Source organism: Corvus cornix, chromosome 4 (genome assembly GCF_000738735.6).
Source record: "Corvus cornix cornix isolate S_Up_H32 chromosome 4, ASM73873v5, whole genome shotgun sequence".
Taxonomy (NCBI): domain Eukaryota; kingdom Metazoa; phylum Chordata; class Aves; order Passeriformes; family Corvidae; genus Corvus; species Corvus cornix.
Window position 1 is genome coordinate 2,129,054 of NC_046334.1, and position 15,372 is coordinate 2,144,425.

A 15,372-nucleotide genomic window follows, 5' to 3' on the forward strand; every position below is an offset into this window, starting at 1 on the left:
AGGTCCTGATAGAAATTGTCTTTCCCTCTGCTCATTATAAAGTTTCCTGCCAGCATCATTTTCCGTGCCATTCACTTCTTCTCTTTTCCCTTTGCCAGCTCCAGCTTCTCTCCTGTGTTAGGTAAAAGTTATCTATTCTCATTCTAAAGGTGCAGTATAATGCACTCCCTACTTACTACCTCTCATGTACTACCCAGGGAAGGACCCGTGCACCCCTACAGCACCCTGGGACACGCAGCCAACCATTTATTTCCTGTCCTTTGGTTCTCCTCGGTGCCTTTGGCACAGGGGAATGGACAGACGGTCCTGGGAGCCAGTGCTGAGGCAATAAACCCCTTGGAGGGGACACAATCTCTTGTCACAGGCCTGAGAAGTGATTTGCACAAAGTACCCACAGCCTTTCTGTAGCACACATGCTTTCCCTCTTGCAAATGTCAGCAGCCTGGGCTTTTGAGCAGTGCGTTTGTTAAGCACTCTGAAGATCGGCACAGCACGAAATTCGCTGTTGCTCAGCTGCAGATGAGTAAGTGCAGAGCGGTCACACTCCAAAGGTGTGCTTTGGGCTTGCAATGCCGCGTAATCCACCGTGAGGAGTAACCCCCTACAGATCCGAGCAGCTTTTGGGCTGCCTCTGACCCCTCCTGGCTTCCGCCTTCATCGGCTGGCTGGGAAACTCGAGCTTCCCACCCACGCAGTTGATTTTACTGAAAAGAAACGGCATCAGCTCCACAGAGAAACTCAAGTGGTAGCTGGGAAAGAAGGTACAGGACGTGTTACTGCTTGGAAAATGCTTGGTGGCTACATTCACATAGGAGTAATTTCTGATGTGGCATGCAGCTTTGCACAGCAGACAGAGTCATTCACGTTCACCTGAAGACCTCAGGGTTTGCTGTTGTGTGTGAGGAATTGACTGCTCTTTCCTTTAAGTCGGATGGGAGACAAAACCCAAGAGTGACAATTCTTTTTGTACTGTATTCTGACTTGTTATCTCCAATTGCTGTACCTGCTAATGCTGCCAGGATGGGGAAACACAGAATTTCCTTTCTGAAATCCTTCTCTGCTGATGGCACCACTCTTTGTTTTCTTTTACAGATTTTGGTTGATAGACTGTCGGCAGACGCAAGAATCTGTTACTTTTGCTTCCCAAGTGTACAGAGAAATTATCTGTGTCCCCTACATGGCCAAATTTGTGGTGTTTGCCAAATCTCACGATCCCATTGAAGCACGGTTAAGATGTTTCTGCATGACGGATGACAAGGTGGATAAAACCCTAGAACAACAAGAAAACTTTGCTGAAGTTGCCAGAAGCAGGGACGTAGAGGTACTGTACTAGACTTGCAAGTTGTCTCCGTTTTCTAGTGTCTGCTTTTAAACGAACACTTTCTGCCTTTTATCTGCCACAAGGACTGAAAAATAATCTGCCAACAAGTACTGTCATGATGCAGTATCAGCAACCATGATAAGATGGAAACTTGCGCTTTTGTCAGGCGTCAGGAAAAAGTCGTGAGGAAACCCTGTTCTCAGAGGGAACCCTGTTCCCAGAGGGAACTGTCCAACTCCATCCACAGGGTTAAAGGGAGAAGGTCGGAGCCAAAAGCAATGGCTAAATCCCCACTTTGAGTACCGCCATAAACGCACATCACTAACCAGAAAAGCAGCTGACAGCGGTCACAGTTTGTCAGCACGTTCACATACCAAGAAGTTAAAAAGCAGCAGGTTTGATTCATATTCTGCTTTGCAAAAACAAAATTGCGTTAAATCTGTTGCTGAGCAGGCAAAAGCTTTCCTATGTGGAATGCAGCAAACTGCCTGCTAAATGCAGTTTTTCTGGCTCTGTCAGCTTCCTCAGAAGGGATGACAAATCAAAGGTGCTTTAACTTACATGGCACGTTCTGCTTAGTTCAGTCTCTTTTCCATGAGAATCCCACCTTTAAAGTAATTGTCCTCGCTGTTTCTGAAGCTCTGACAGGCATCTCTTGTGCAGAGCAGCAAGATAAAATATGGGCTTATCAAAGTGAATGACAAGGCTGAATTTCTGGAAAGTAAGGATGAGATAAGTGAATGGATTGGCGCTTGGAATGGCACATCTGCCAGACTGCTGATCTGATATTCAAACACGGGGAGGGGCCATAACAACAGCAGTCTGAAGATACAAGTGGTGCCATTGTAGAGCGATTCCAGGGAGGTCTTTTCCTAAAGCCTGCCTTTCAAAAGCTCTTACAGTAGGTACACACTCTGAGTTCTAGTGGCTGAAGACAATATTTCTTTGACTGTGGTGATGAGGCCAGGTTAGCAAATTGTGCTAAAATGGGAGTAAATCGAAAATCCAAATTAAAATCTAGATTTAAAAGTTTGCCCAGATTTATGACACTGAGTCACGTTTTGTCATTTGAAGTACTGCACTATTGTTACTAAATTAACAATCTCTTATCTTTGGAATTTAATAATCTGAAATGTTTCCACACATTTTAGGTACCTAACAAGTCTTGTAAATGCTGACAAGTCCTAACAGTTCCAGACATTGATTGTAACTACTGTAGAATTATCCTTAAGAAGAAATCCTTATCACCTCACAAGCATTGATGGTTTGCTTTTTTTCCTGTCCAACAGGTATTAGAAGGAAAACCCATCTACGTTGACTGCTTTGGCAATTTGGTGCCACTCACAAAGAGCGGGCAACACCATATATTCAGTTTCTTTGCCTTCAAAGAAAACAGACTTCCTCTGTTTGTTAAGGTAATGTTGATAGCTCCGTTTTGGATATTTCAGTTATCACTCCACCATAGTTTTTTGTGAACAAAGAAAACCAAACTAGTTAATTTATATAAATTCCCAACTGTACCCTAATTTTATCCTTGTACTATTCCATTTAAAAAACTTTTTTATGAGTAGGAAAACTTGCAAAATACAAGCCCAAGTAAAAAGCCTCCATTCCCCCCAAATTAAGTAATGCTTTAGCCCCCTGCGGTCAGAAGGGCTGCTGTCACCGAGCCCCCATCACCAGCCCTTCTGAGAGGGAAATGAGAGAGCACTGGAAACCTCTTCCCACAAACTTTTCCTTCTACCTGGACGTTCTGACTACAGTGGAGGAAGCCATTTCCATTACATAAATAAAAGTCGTGGAGAAATGATTTATGAATGGGAACTTCCAGTAAGCGGAGAAAACCAGCCCACTCTGTCATTGTGTTACAGTTGCTGTGCGCTGCTAGACAAATTTTAAACTTTCTCCCTCGTTTCCAGCAATATTTTGTAGCTTGTTTTAATTTACAGCTTCATCTGTGCCGCTGCCTTCCTTTGGCTTTGCTTTCCCCACCTGCTGAATTTTCCACCATACATTGAATACCCAAATACATCCGTACGTAAACGTACAAACAGCAGGGGGAAAATGAAAACAAAACCACGTTGGCTTTGCCTACCTGGACATTTCTCCCCCATCTGGTGGGGAGAAAAACTCCTGCTGAACAGTTTTGAGAGGCACAAGTAGCTCGTACATCAAACCAGCAGATTAAACGTGTGTATTTTTGCTGTGCCAGGTCCGAGATAGCACTCAAGAGCCCTGTGGACGATTATCATTCATGAAGGAACCAAAATCTACCAGAGGCCTCGTTCATCAAGCCATATGTAACTTAAACATCACTTTACCCATTTACACAAAGGTACTGAGACATTACACCCAGCTGTAGGCATCAGCATTGTCATACAAACAAGAACTGAGGAGGAGGGCAAAACGGGGTTAAAGCTTTGTGGGCAGGGATTTGAAAGAGGAAGAATTCTGTCCAAGGGCTTTCGGTGTCTTGGGTTTGGTGGCCCCAATGCCAGCGTTGGAAGTGTCACCAGGTATTTCCTGCGGACTCAGAAGAGACGAGTGGGAGTGCTCTCAGATGTTAAACACTTGCTTCCGTAGAAGTGCCAGCTTAGGATTATTCTCTCAAACCACAGGGGTTTTCCCTGTCCTGGTCAGATTAGAAGCTGCATGCCTTTTAGGGATGTATTTGCCTAAAATTATAGCATTTCAGTATAATTTTAAAGCCGAGCATCTCAACATACTTTAACTTCAAATGGTAATAGTTCCTAAATATTTCAAGTGTTTATAGATGCTAATTTATGGATGAAAAAGCATGTATATATTTGAAGTTTCGGTACAAATAAGGATCACTAGACCTCTAACCTTCCCTGTTTGTATTTTGCTTGGTTCTGTAGCCTTTTGTGTTTAAATTGAGCGTTTAGTTTTGTTGCTTTTTGACGTAAGAAATCAACTGCAGAAACGTGCTGCATTTTCTTCTGTTCTGTTAAATGTTGTCACAAGTTACTTTTTCCTACTCTCTTCTAAAAAAAAATTGCCTTTTGCCTGCTCTGTTTTCCCCCTTCTCTTTTTGCATGGCACTTTGGGACCAAAAGGAATCAGATTCAGATCCAGAACCAGAAGAGGTAATGTTGCTAAATCAGCACGTTCTTGCCTACACACACTGCTCAAACACAACTAAGAGACACAACTCAGAACTCAGACACTTAGCTCAGTGCTGCGAGCACAGTGAAGAGGGCCTTGCACAGACTCACTTGGGGAAGAGACAGGGTTGAACTTCCCCCACGTTAAAATTACCAGGCTTCTCCATTTACCACATCCAACAGCCTGGATGTTACAGGTCTCTGCCGGATGACTGACGCCCGGTACAGAACCAGCGTTAACCCAGAGGTCACACGTAGAAGGTTTGGAATGTTTCGTCTTTAGCGTAAACCAAGTTGCATCCGCTCCCAGCCCCGTTCTGGCACTCAGAGATGTTGCTTGGGCTCTGACCCCGACACGAATGAGTCACATTAGAAAAGCGTCCCCCACGCTTCGATGACGTTCAGCTGTTGGAAACACTGTGAGAAAGGGCCAGCTCCCCAGGGAGGATGGGCATTCTTCTCCGTGCACAGATTCAGCAGTTCTGTGGCACCAGTTGCAGTTTCCTATTACCATTCCAAAAATATTTACCGCTGCTGTGGTAAAGATCACTTCTGGTTTTTGTATAGGAAACTAAGGCACAGAAAGACAAGCTCATTGATGGCTATAAGCATTTTCAACTCTTTTTTGTTTACTTCATTAATTTTTATCGTAATTAGTATGCTGACATACATCTGGGCTGATCTGGAAGCAACTGAAAGTGAGGGAAGTTGAACGCCCTAGGGATGCAGGGTTACCATGTAGGGCAGTCTGTGCATCAGAGGAATTTGGGCTGTTATGGAACCTGTTACACACACTGCTGAGCGTGAGATTCAATTACGTGAGCCTAAAGGATTGCCAGGCACGTACGAACATGCACGTGGTGGCCAGGGAATTACTTCTGTTCCTTGTCAGCTCATGGCAAGGCAAGGATTTCCTAACATCTCGATTGAGACTGTGCATCGCATTTATCTTATAAAGAATAGTTGGAACTATTTAAACCTTTTCAGCACTTGCATAAAGTTAACCTTGGGGGCTTTACCATGCACAGCACTGTGTATCAGCAGTACTGCACAGCTGATTTGCATTCTTCACAGCTGTCCTACCCCTACCACAAGTTTGCATAGGAAATTAAAGGTTTAACGCTGCTTCTGACTTTGCATATTCTGCCAATAGCCAAATTTAAAACAACATGTGCTGGTGTGGACAAATGCTAGCGGAACTGAAATAAACTGAAATTGCAAGGCAACCTCAAAAATTTGCTTCTTGAGTTTTTCATAGTCTGACACTGTGTTTCTGTTTAATTCTTTTTTTGGCAAGGACTTTGTTTGCTTTGAATAAGAGTAAAATTGTATGACTTTGTTGATCTGTACCCAAATAACTCTGAAAAACCAAAAAGGTGGCTGTGAGGGCCATCACAGCTTCCATGTAAAGGTATCCATAGCTATTAGTGGCATCCAGCCCCAGGGCATGCCTCGGGCAGTTCTGCCATCACTTCTGCACCTGCATTTCGTCATCACTAAACACAGAGGCAAAAATGCAATCCCTGTTCTCAGAATGAACGTGTCCAAGGAAACACAAGGCATAAAACTCCCTGGTTGCCTTTCAGATGCACCATGTGCCATCACATAACCATATTGGAGTATTTTGCTTTAGATGGGAAGAAATAAATTAGGAGCAATGCAACAAAATACCCGGTCGTGCAGAAGTTCAGGCCCTCCACACTCGCTGTAAGAGCATTTAAAGGAAATACACTGCAACATGTTGCATCTACTGTTGACCATGACTATAGCAAAGTAACAGTTTTTCTGGTATTAGAGACCTTAAATAAATTAAGCCACGCTTTTGCTGTTATTTAAATGCTTCTTGGTTTCCATTTACGTCCGTGTTTCTCCGTACAACTAGCAACTTCACTCGTGGCTCTGTATAGCAATTCTAGTTGAACTTTTAAATCTCCTGCTTTTTTCTCTTCCAGGTTGATGTGACTTCAGAAAAAAGTAAGATTTTCTTTTTTTTCTTGAGAATGTTTATAATGCAGTTTGTACGAAGAGATGGTTAAGAGTAAAGATAAGCATGAAAGAGAGCTAAGTTTTAACTGCTACTGCTCATAACATCAATACCTACAACTGTAATAGAAAACAATTTAATATCTCGGCAGCTATCCAATTAAATACGCTTTAACACGTAAATTAACAAGTTAATGCAGTTTAAAACCGTTCATTCTAAGCATTTACTTTCCTTTGACATCCTAGTGATCCTGCTATTGCTATGTTGCTCGTATGAATGCTCATCCCTCCGCTTTTTTTGTTTTCTCCTTTTGTTGACACACGTTCTTGCCCTCATATTTGAGACGGATGACAGTATCACTTTTAATGAAAACCTAATGAGGACTCCAACCGATTTCATTAGTCTCATGGAATGCAACCATGCCAAAAAGTGATACTGTCCAAAGGAATCAGGCTGTTTAACCCTGCCTCCCTTGCCCCACCCTTTACTGTGGTGAAATATGGCTGTAAATCTGACCCGAAAGCTTGGCGCAGCAAAACACCTCTGAGCGCACACAACCAGGCCGTGACCGTGAGAGAGCGCGGGGGAGGGGCTCGCAAACGTTCTTCCTTTACGGGAGAGGCAAATCAAACAAATCTCTGCACACACTGAAGTGTCCCTGACGAGAGCTGCTTCCAAGTGCAGCCATTCTTGGATCCGTTCAGGAAAAGAACGACGTCTGCCTTGTTTCCAGTCTGGAGTGCACGTCTTGCCTTGTTTGCAGTTAAAGTGCAGCGTGTCGCATTGGCCTCCGGCCGCTTCCTCACTGCCAAATCCCCCAGGGCCCCAGAGAAACCCCGGTGGGTGTTCTGCTCCAGCCACACGCTGTCTGGACAGCACTTTCCAATTTATTTCCCACTGGAGTTGCTTTGCTTCAGGCTGATTAACTCCGTTATTGGCCAGTGGGAAGAGTCATACGTTTGATATTTATGAAAGTACATACTACAGTTTTACAGAATTACTGGCTGGCATTTCGGTGTGCACCAGACAGTTCACTGTAAGCAGCAGCAACCAAAAGACCACATTTTCAGCCCCAAAATACCCGCAGCAATCTGGCTCTAATTAATGTACAGCACAAATACTTAGCGCTCGTTGCACCCAGGAGAACAGTGTAGCAAATGATCCTTTTACAGATAAAGACAGCTAATTCTGTGTTGCTTAGGTTCTCCTCAATCTGCATTAGTGCTTTGACTTTTGCTGGGGGTGCTGAAATGTGCAGTTCCATGTGACGTGCTACCTTGAAAGGGAAAATGCCCATTAGTAATTCCTAAGCATTGTGTTCTGTTTGTAACTTGCTTCAGTTCTCCACTGTTTTTGTTCTGTTCAACGTGCATTTTCTGCTAGTCCTTGCTGAAATGAAATATTACCAGCAGGCAGTTTACGGCATAGTGGGGAATTAGCTGCAGCCACCTTCCTGTGTTGACTGCCAGATTAGACAATATTTCACCACAGTATGTTTTACAGGAATTTTCATGTACCTTTAATTTCTATTGATTAATTTTTAGAGCTCTTGTTTTTAACCGAAGCTACCTACCCAGCAGCATTTGCAACACCTTTGCTTTGCATGGAAATAACTTGCCTTACATGAATTGTACATATGTGTCTAGTGTGACTGTCTGTTAACTGTTAACCCGATGTTATTCTGACAGTTCGCTAACACTGGCTTTCTCTTAGAGGAAATGGACTTCCAATCAGTTCTAATGCTTTCCCCCTTTTTTCTTGTTTTTCTTTTTATTTGAACATTGATCTGTAACATCTGAACAATCTTGAGATGCCTCTCTTTGTGTAACTTCACTGTGTTTCTTCTGGCTTTGATTTGAAATTTTGTTGTTGTTGTTTTGGGTTTTTTTTTTAGTGGTGTCCTGATTTGGTTTGTTCCAGCTTTGATACTGTATGTGTGGTTGTGCTCTAGCAATAAAGTGAAGCAAGTTATTTCCTGCCATTTTCCTTTTCAGTTGGTTTTCCTTCCCCCCCACCCCCGCCCTGTTAGCTTTGCTTTGCTCTTGTACCCTCAGATCTTGTGGATCCACCATTCCCAGCCCATTTTGTTGACCTTCCTACCACTACAGCCAAAGACTGTCATTTTCAGTCCTGATTACATTTTCCAATCTCTATTTTTGATTTCCATTTTACTTTCGATGTTTTTCATTCGCATCAAAGATGACGAGACAGAATCTACAGAAACATCTGTCCTGAAAAGCCATCTGGTTAACGAAGTCCCTGTACTAGCCAGTCCAGACCTGTTGTCTGAAGTTTCTGAGATGAAACAAGATCTGATCAAAATGACTGCCATCCTGACAACTGACCCTTCTGATAAATCAGGCTGCATTAAAGTGAAAGATCTTTTTGTTTCTTTGGTGTGTGTGTGCGTTTGTGTACAGGTGTAGTGTGTGTGGCATTTTCTTTTCAGCTTTTGGTGGTTAGTTGTGCTTTTTTTTCCCCTTGTGAGCTGTGTTTGGGTTTTTTATTTTGTGTCTGTGTTCTTGTCTGTAAAATGATCTCAAGATTGCAAACCATAAATGCTTATGGGGAAGTGTTACCTTAATAAGCAAAAAAACACTTCTAAACATATGTATGGTTTTATCATTAAACTGATTGCTTAGGTCATGCACGTTTTGGCTTTTGACTTTCCCTGGCCCTATTACTAACTCTTAACTTCTACTAATAACAAATGTTTGGGTGTCAATTGAAAGCGAGACAGGCAAATTTATAGACTTTTGAGTTGGTACGCAAAGAGATCTGCAGGAGTTTTAAAGAACGAAGCTTTTTGTGTTCCCTTTTTTTGACGGTCCGTGTCTGAAGAAAACCCTGAGTCACGGGTAATGTTCGTACACGTTTTCTGGTACTTGGTTTTCCTCTCACCTACTTGTGTGCTAGTGCTGGGTAGCCCTAATGGAAATCAGGAGTTGAAATGACACGTGCATATCACGAACCCTAAGCAATTTCCTGATTCAGAGGTGTCGCAATCCACGTGCGCGTTCGGGGAAAATCAAAACTCAAATTCTGCCATCCTCAAACGAGCTCTGGGGATGGGAGGAGCTGTCAGTCTCACCTTTAGTAAAGGAATGAGGACTGACGAATGACCATGTGATTTTTCCTTGCCTTTGTTGTGAGCATTTTGTCTCACTCCCTGTCCAGAGGGTCAAAGACACTGAAATTAACAGTATCTCAAATACAGACCATAGTCTCAAGTGCTGTGTGGGCTGTTTGAACACCACTTGCCCTACAACAGAAAGAACACGATCAGAAGCACCGGTCCCCGATGAATTCTTCCACCCTGGCATTTGCTAAGGAGGCATGGAAAACGATGGCTCTTGACTTTGACTAAGTCTTCAACTGAACGTTAGAAAGAAGTTTTAGAGTAAAATGCTTGGCCGAAACAGACACCGTAGGTGCTTCAGTCCTACATGACAATTCCACGTGAAAGGCTGATTTTCAGATGGAAAAACTAGATAGTGCTGTGCTTTTTGAAAAGCCAAGCTTTTTGGTTTTCTTTTTGAACCTAGGGATTTACAGGCCTCGCTTGAGTTACGCAGCCTGTCCACATTTAGAGCAGCAGTTAGGAAAAACCAGCGCTTTCCCTTCTTGGGCTCTCTCTCCTATGGAAATGGTTTTTAACTTGCAAAAGGCAACTTGTAGCTCTCTTTGACCTTTAGATCAACAGGATGATCAGGAAAAGACAGAGGAGAGACTGGCCCATATCACGGATCACCTTGGATTCAGCTGGACAGGTAAAACGCACGTTGTCTGCTCCAGAGAGAAAGGATGGGAATGGTCCCCACTCCTTTCATGTTTATTCTGGATTATTTTCTGATTATCTGAAGATATTTTATAAAAATATTTCAGAAGCTTTTGTCTTTGGAATACTAAGAGTCCTAAATGGGATCACAAGGTACCTAAACAATCACAATCACCTAAAGCAATATTTATATTGTGGATTCAATAGACCTGAGACAGCGAACGGTAGTGGAGACAAGTGAGAGTAACATGGAATGAGATGCAAATGTCACTGACAATCAGCTTAAAGCCTCTGCAAAAGAGAAAGACCTGTGCAGAAATCTTCACGCTGTGTCAAACTGTGCAGTCTGACACAAAAAATGTTGCAAAAAAATCACGAAAACAAAACTAGAAAAAATGGATTCTCGTCAAATTAATGTTTTACAGCATTTTAGGGAGGGCAGGGTAATAGACCTGCATAAATATTCCTGTCTTTTATTATGGCAAAGATTGCTTATAGTAAAAGATTTCCAGATGTTAATTTGATGGGTGAGACAGTGGTTGGTTTTGCTTCAAACTCATTGGACTTTGTAGGATTTGAGTCTAATGCTTAGTTACTCTCTACTTATTGCAGTTTACGGTGGCACAGGTTTACAAACCAGCCCAGAAAAAAGATTATTTGGGGTCGGGTTCCCTCTGCCTCATTAAAACAGGACACCTTCCAAAATGAAGCCCGTGCATAATGGCAGTGGAGTAGAACCTGAATCCTCCTTTATGAAAGAAGCAGGATAACAGTAGGAATCTCACAAATTCTCTGTGGCTTTAGCTTATTTGATGAACCCGTTTCAACAGCTGCATCTTAGTTTGGTGATGGCAGAAAGCTGCCCCTGGTTCCGGATACAAGAAAGATGTTACAGACTATCAAGTAATTTCTCTTGTCTGGACTGCAGCCTGAGCCTGTGCTACAAGGGAAGGACATCACTTACTCTTGGTTTCATGGGTTTTCTCAGGGTCAAGCTGTAATTCACAGCCATTTACTTTGCTTTGAATTAAATTAGACCCAGGGAGTAGTAGTCGACCTTTTCACAGAGATGGATTTCTTTTTCAGAGCTAGCGCGAGAACTGGACTTCACAGAGGAGCAAATTCACCAGATCCGAATTGAAAATCCCAATTCGCTGCAAGACCAGAGCCACGCGCTCCTCAAATACTGGCTTGAAAGGGATGGGAAACACGCAACAGGTTTGTCTCCGGTTCCTGTGTGTAACCGGCTCCAGTGTGCTCGTTGAGGGGGCAGCTGTGTGTTGCAATCACCAAGAAAACGTGGGGAAAATTCAGGCTACAGAAAGGATGGCCACGGATTGTACTCAGTGTTATTTCTTGTCTTGTCTGTATGACACGGCAACTCAACAAATCTGTTACAAGGAAAAAACCAGAGTGCTAATTTTTAGAGGCAGCCGTTCAGTTCTTTTTAGATTTTACATAGCACTGCTTCTAAACGTATCTGTAATTTATAGATGATATTGGTCAGTATCCTACATATGCCCTTCCTATGGAAAGGAGAAGGGAGAGAGCGTGTGTGTGATGTTTAACTCAGCTGCACGGTGTCGTTCCAATGCCACAGATACAAATCTGACCCAATGCCTCACGAAAATCAACCGCATGGACATCGTTCACCTGATGGAGACCAGCGGCATAGACCCCGGGCAGGGCCACGGCCCGCGCGCGTACACGGACACGGAGCAGTCCATGGCACTGGACCACAGTGAAGGTAAAGGGCTCCTGACCCAAACTGCCCAGGGTACCTCTCTAAGCATCGCTCTGCTCTGAGCGTTGGCCCAGGGTCCTCTGCGAGCGCCTGTGACAGAGCACTAGAATCCCCTTCTGAAAGCAGAGACTGCGGGCGAATCGCACTGGCATCGCACGGGTCACATTTCACCAGGCAGAAGATCTGTGCTTTAGCTGATTCTTCAGAAGCAAGTCATGTGGCCAGCAATGTTTGCCCAGTTTACCTTGGGATTGGTTTTTCTTTTGCTTATACAAGTGCTTTCATGAAAGCTCAGAAGGTCGTATTAGAATTTGACCAAGATCTGTCAAAGGAAAACTACTCCGTGCTTTGACAAAACCCCCTTTGGATTTGAGCATCCAGGTTATTGTAATTCTGTTAGGATGCTATGGCGTTTCTTAAGTTTGGAAGTTCAGTGGATTAGATCCAATGGTTGCAAACTGAAGGAACACCTCCAAATCATTTGGCATTAAATTCTCTTTTCCAGAAGTGATGCTTTCGTGTGCCTAACTCAATACTGAAGCATATTAGACAGCTGCAAAGGTCCCATCTTGAAGAGAACGTAGGACTAGAAGGCTGTTTGTCACAATTAGCGTTCTCATATCACAGCCAAGTCGTTTTAGAATGATAACCTCTCTGTCCAGCTCAAATTCAGCACAAGCTTTTCTTTTTCCCCCCAAGTTTTTGTCCAGAGTTCACCAGGCTTCCAGTGAATATGGCACATAAATGAACTACTTCCTATACCTAGTTCTCTGTGAAGTGTTTTTGTCTATTTTTGTACAGCTGATTTTTCCAGAAGCAGATAAATAAGGAATATGGGGGGACAAGTCACTAAAATCTATCCTAATCTGCTGGAAAACAAATCTGTTGTGAATCTTATTCTATACTTTGAGGGTTTCAAGCATAATTACTTGAGGTAAATTTCTGGGTAAATGTTATTTTGCCTGTTACTTTCCAAATCTGGCCATAGCAGTGGCAATCCAGCATTCCTTTGACTATTCCGAGAGGCCGGGTCCCCTCCCACTCAAGGTGCTCAAGAATTTCAGGTAACGAGTTGTGCCCAGGGATTTTAAATGCACAGAGAGCACGGGAAGGGCTTCCTGTATCCTGGTCAGACTTGTAACGAGATTTCTGCTCTCTCTGTCTGCAAGGGTTCTCTGCACTGCAAGAAGAAGTGCACAGCTCGAGGCACAAGCAAGAACAGCAGAGAGTATCTAAGGACAGCGAGTCAACCGAACACCCCCCTCTGGTCTCCGAGGAAGACGTGTCTGTCACTTATTCCCCGTTCCAGGACAGTACTCCCAGGAGCGAGGCAGAAGTGTCCATGGCTGAGCTTCTGAGGCAAGCACACAAGGAACAAGTAGAAGCTGAATTCTCAGGGAAACCCCAAGACGTGCCAGGGAAACCATCTGCTTCACAGCAGGAATATTTGTAAGTGTCAAAAGACCAGGATGAAACCATAGGGAACGTCTCTGTGTAATAAGAGGATTTTACAGGGTCCTTTGAAACTTAGGAACACGCTAGAATTTTCCTCCAATTGCAGTTTCCACTTCTTAATCCACATGGGGGAAGCCTTAAGAGAGAAAGTCAGTTTGTTCCTGTGAACACAAAGCAGTAATTGTGTCTAGGAAAGTACCTAGGAAAGAAGAGAGGGTTAATAGAGAAGTGAAGGGGGTTTTCTGTATATTTTTCGTGTTTTGGATGATAAGTGATGGCATCTTCATGAAAGTAATCCTAAAGGACCCTTTCTTCAACTTCAGGATGGCTTTTTCAATGGAGGCAAAATTTTTTCAATGTATTCATTACTTACAGAACTCACAACTATTCTATTAAGAGCTGGGGTTTTAAAAGCGCGTTTCAGACGGCCAAGGGAGCAGAAGCAGGGTTTTACAGAGACGAGACACGAGGACTTGCACTTACGGAATAACACACGACAGAGCACACGTTTAGAAGGCCTGTGCAGCAAAAACTTGAATTCTGAGGTGGGGGCTGTCAGTGAGGTTGGTGTCATTCGAAAAGGAATTTGAAATAGATCGTGTCTATTTCTCCCCACCTTCCCTGATTATGTGCCCTTGCTGAGAGCTCTCTGCAGGGTAGATTCAGGTATTAATAAGCCAGCAAGATACCAAGAATCCCTATCCAAAGAAGTGATTTTGCTGGAGGTGATTGGCTTTGATGCGGAGATGCAGCTCCCAGCAGTCTAAGGGCAGCTGAGTCCAGCAAACGGACTTTGGGGCATTCTTTTGCTCAGGATATGCCAGGAGAGAGTGTGGGAGACACAAAATACCATTGAAGAAAGCTGCTGTTGCAGTGTCAGCCAAAACTACCAATGCACCCTAAGGCTGTGCCTCAGGAAAGGAATGTCTGTGAGGAACAGAGAATCCTTGTGAGACAGTGCTGCCGACACTGCACGAGAGTAGCGACGACAGCGGAATATCGCTACACCGCAGGTCGAGTTTGAAGGGGAAATTGGGCTAGATTTGAATAGCTTGTCAGGAACATGCTCCAAGAGGTGGTATACAACAATATTGAATGGATGGACATATGCTTGAATTAGATGTATTTCCTTCATATTTGTGTTACATAGTAACATACGTAATAAGAGGTTAAACTAACTTGGGGCAGTGATTAATCATAGCGGGGTTCAACCATGAAAGTAACATTACAAACAAAACCTGAACCTCTTCTAAATTTCTGTTTGCTAAAGCTCCAGAATGCTACATAAAAGTTGGTTTCTCCACTTTGCAGCTGCACAGCTTGTGCTCAGTGTTTTAGCTGCCTCACATCCTCCTACAGTGATCCGGGCTCTTCCCCTAAAGAAATAAATGGCAATCTGTAGAGACGTGAGGGCGCAAGTGACAGCAAAGCTCTCTCCAAGTTTTGCAGAATTGCAAAAACTGCAGGGTTTGGATATCCGTTTGGAGATGCGCTCGGGAAGACGCGTGGGGTTCCCAGCCAGACTACTCTGCAGTTCCTGTCAAGAAGTATCAGTTATTTCTCGACTTTGCCAGACAACATAATAATATGGGTTATGTGGGAATACGAGTCAGTGCCTAATATTCCATTGATGGAAACTGGGAAGCACTGCACGGCAGTAACTCGCTTGAACCTGTAATTCACAGCGTCACGAGTCCAGGAACGGAGCAGTCCGTGGGAGCTGGAAAAGCAGCGAGCGGAAAATCCGCACCCTCGAGCACGGCAAAGGGAGAGGTGCAGGGAGCACCCCTGCAGCCTCCGTCCTCTGCCCAGAGAGGGGACTCCCCCATCATCCAAGAGCCCGAGGACCCCCACCTCCACCGGGAGCAGCTCTCTCCAAGGAGATCTAGTCTTGTGATAGTGGAGTCAACTGAGGAGCAGATGGAGAATTCTGGAAGGGGCTGCGAGGAGGAATCCTTAGAAAAG

At 43.8% G+C, this 15,372-nt stretch overlaps 1 protein-coding gene across 1 annotated transcript in view; it reads left to right on the forward strand.

The window, feature by feature from the left end:
* Positions 1-15,372, forward strand: part of ANK2 (ankyrin 2) — a 139,328-nt gene that overhangs the window by 115,289 nt on the left and 8,667 nt on the right. Inside the window, 4 exon segments of the mRNA XM_039551201.1 lie at positions 11,295-11,426; positions 11,809-11,955; positions 13,122-13,401; positions 15,093-15,372. Coding sequence (XP_039407135.1) covers positions 11,295-11,426; positions 11,809-11,955; positions 13,122-13,401; positions 15,093-15,372 — 839 coding nt within the window.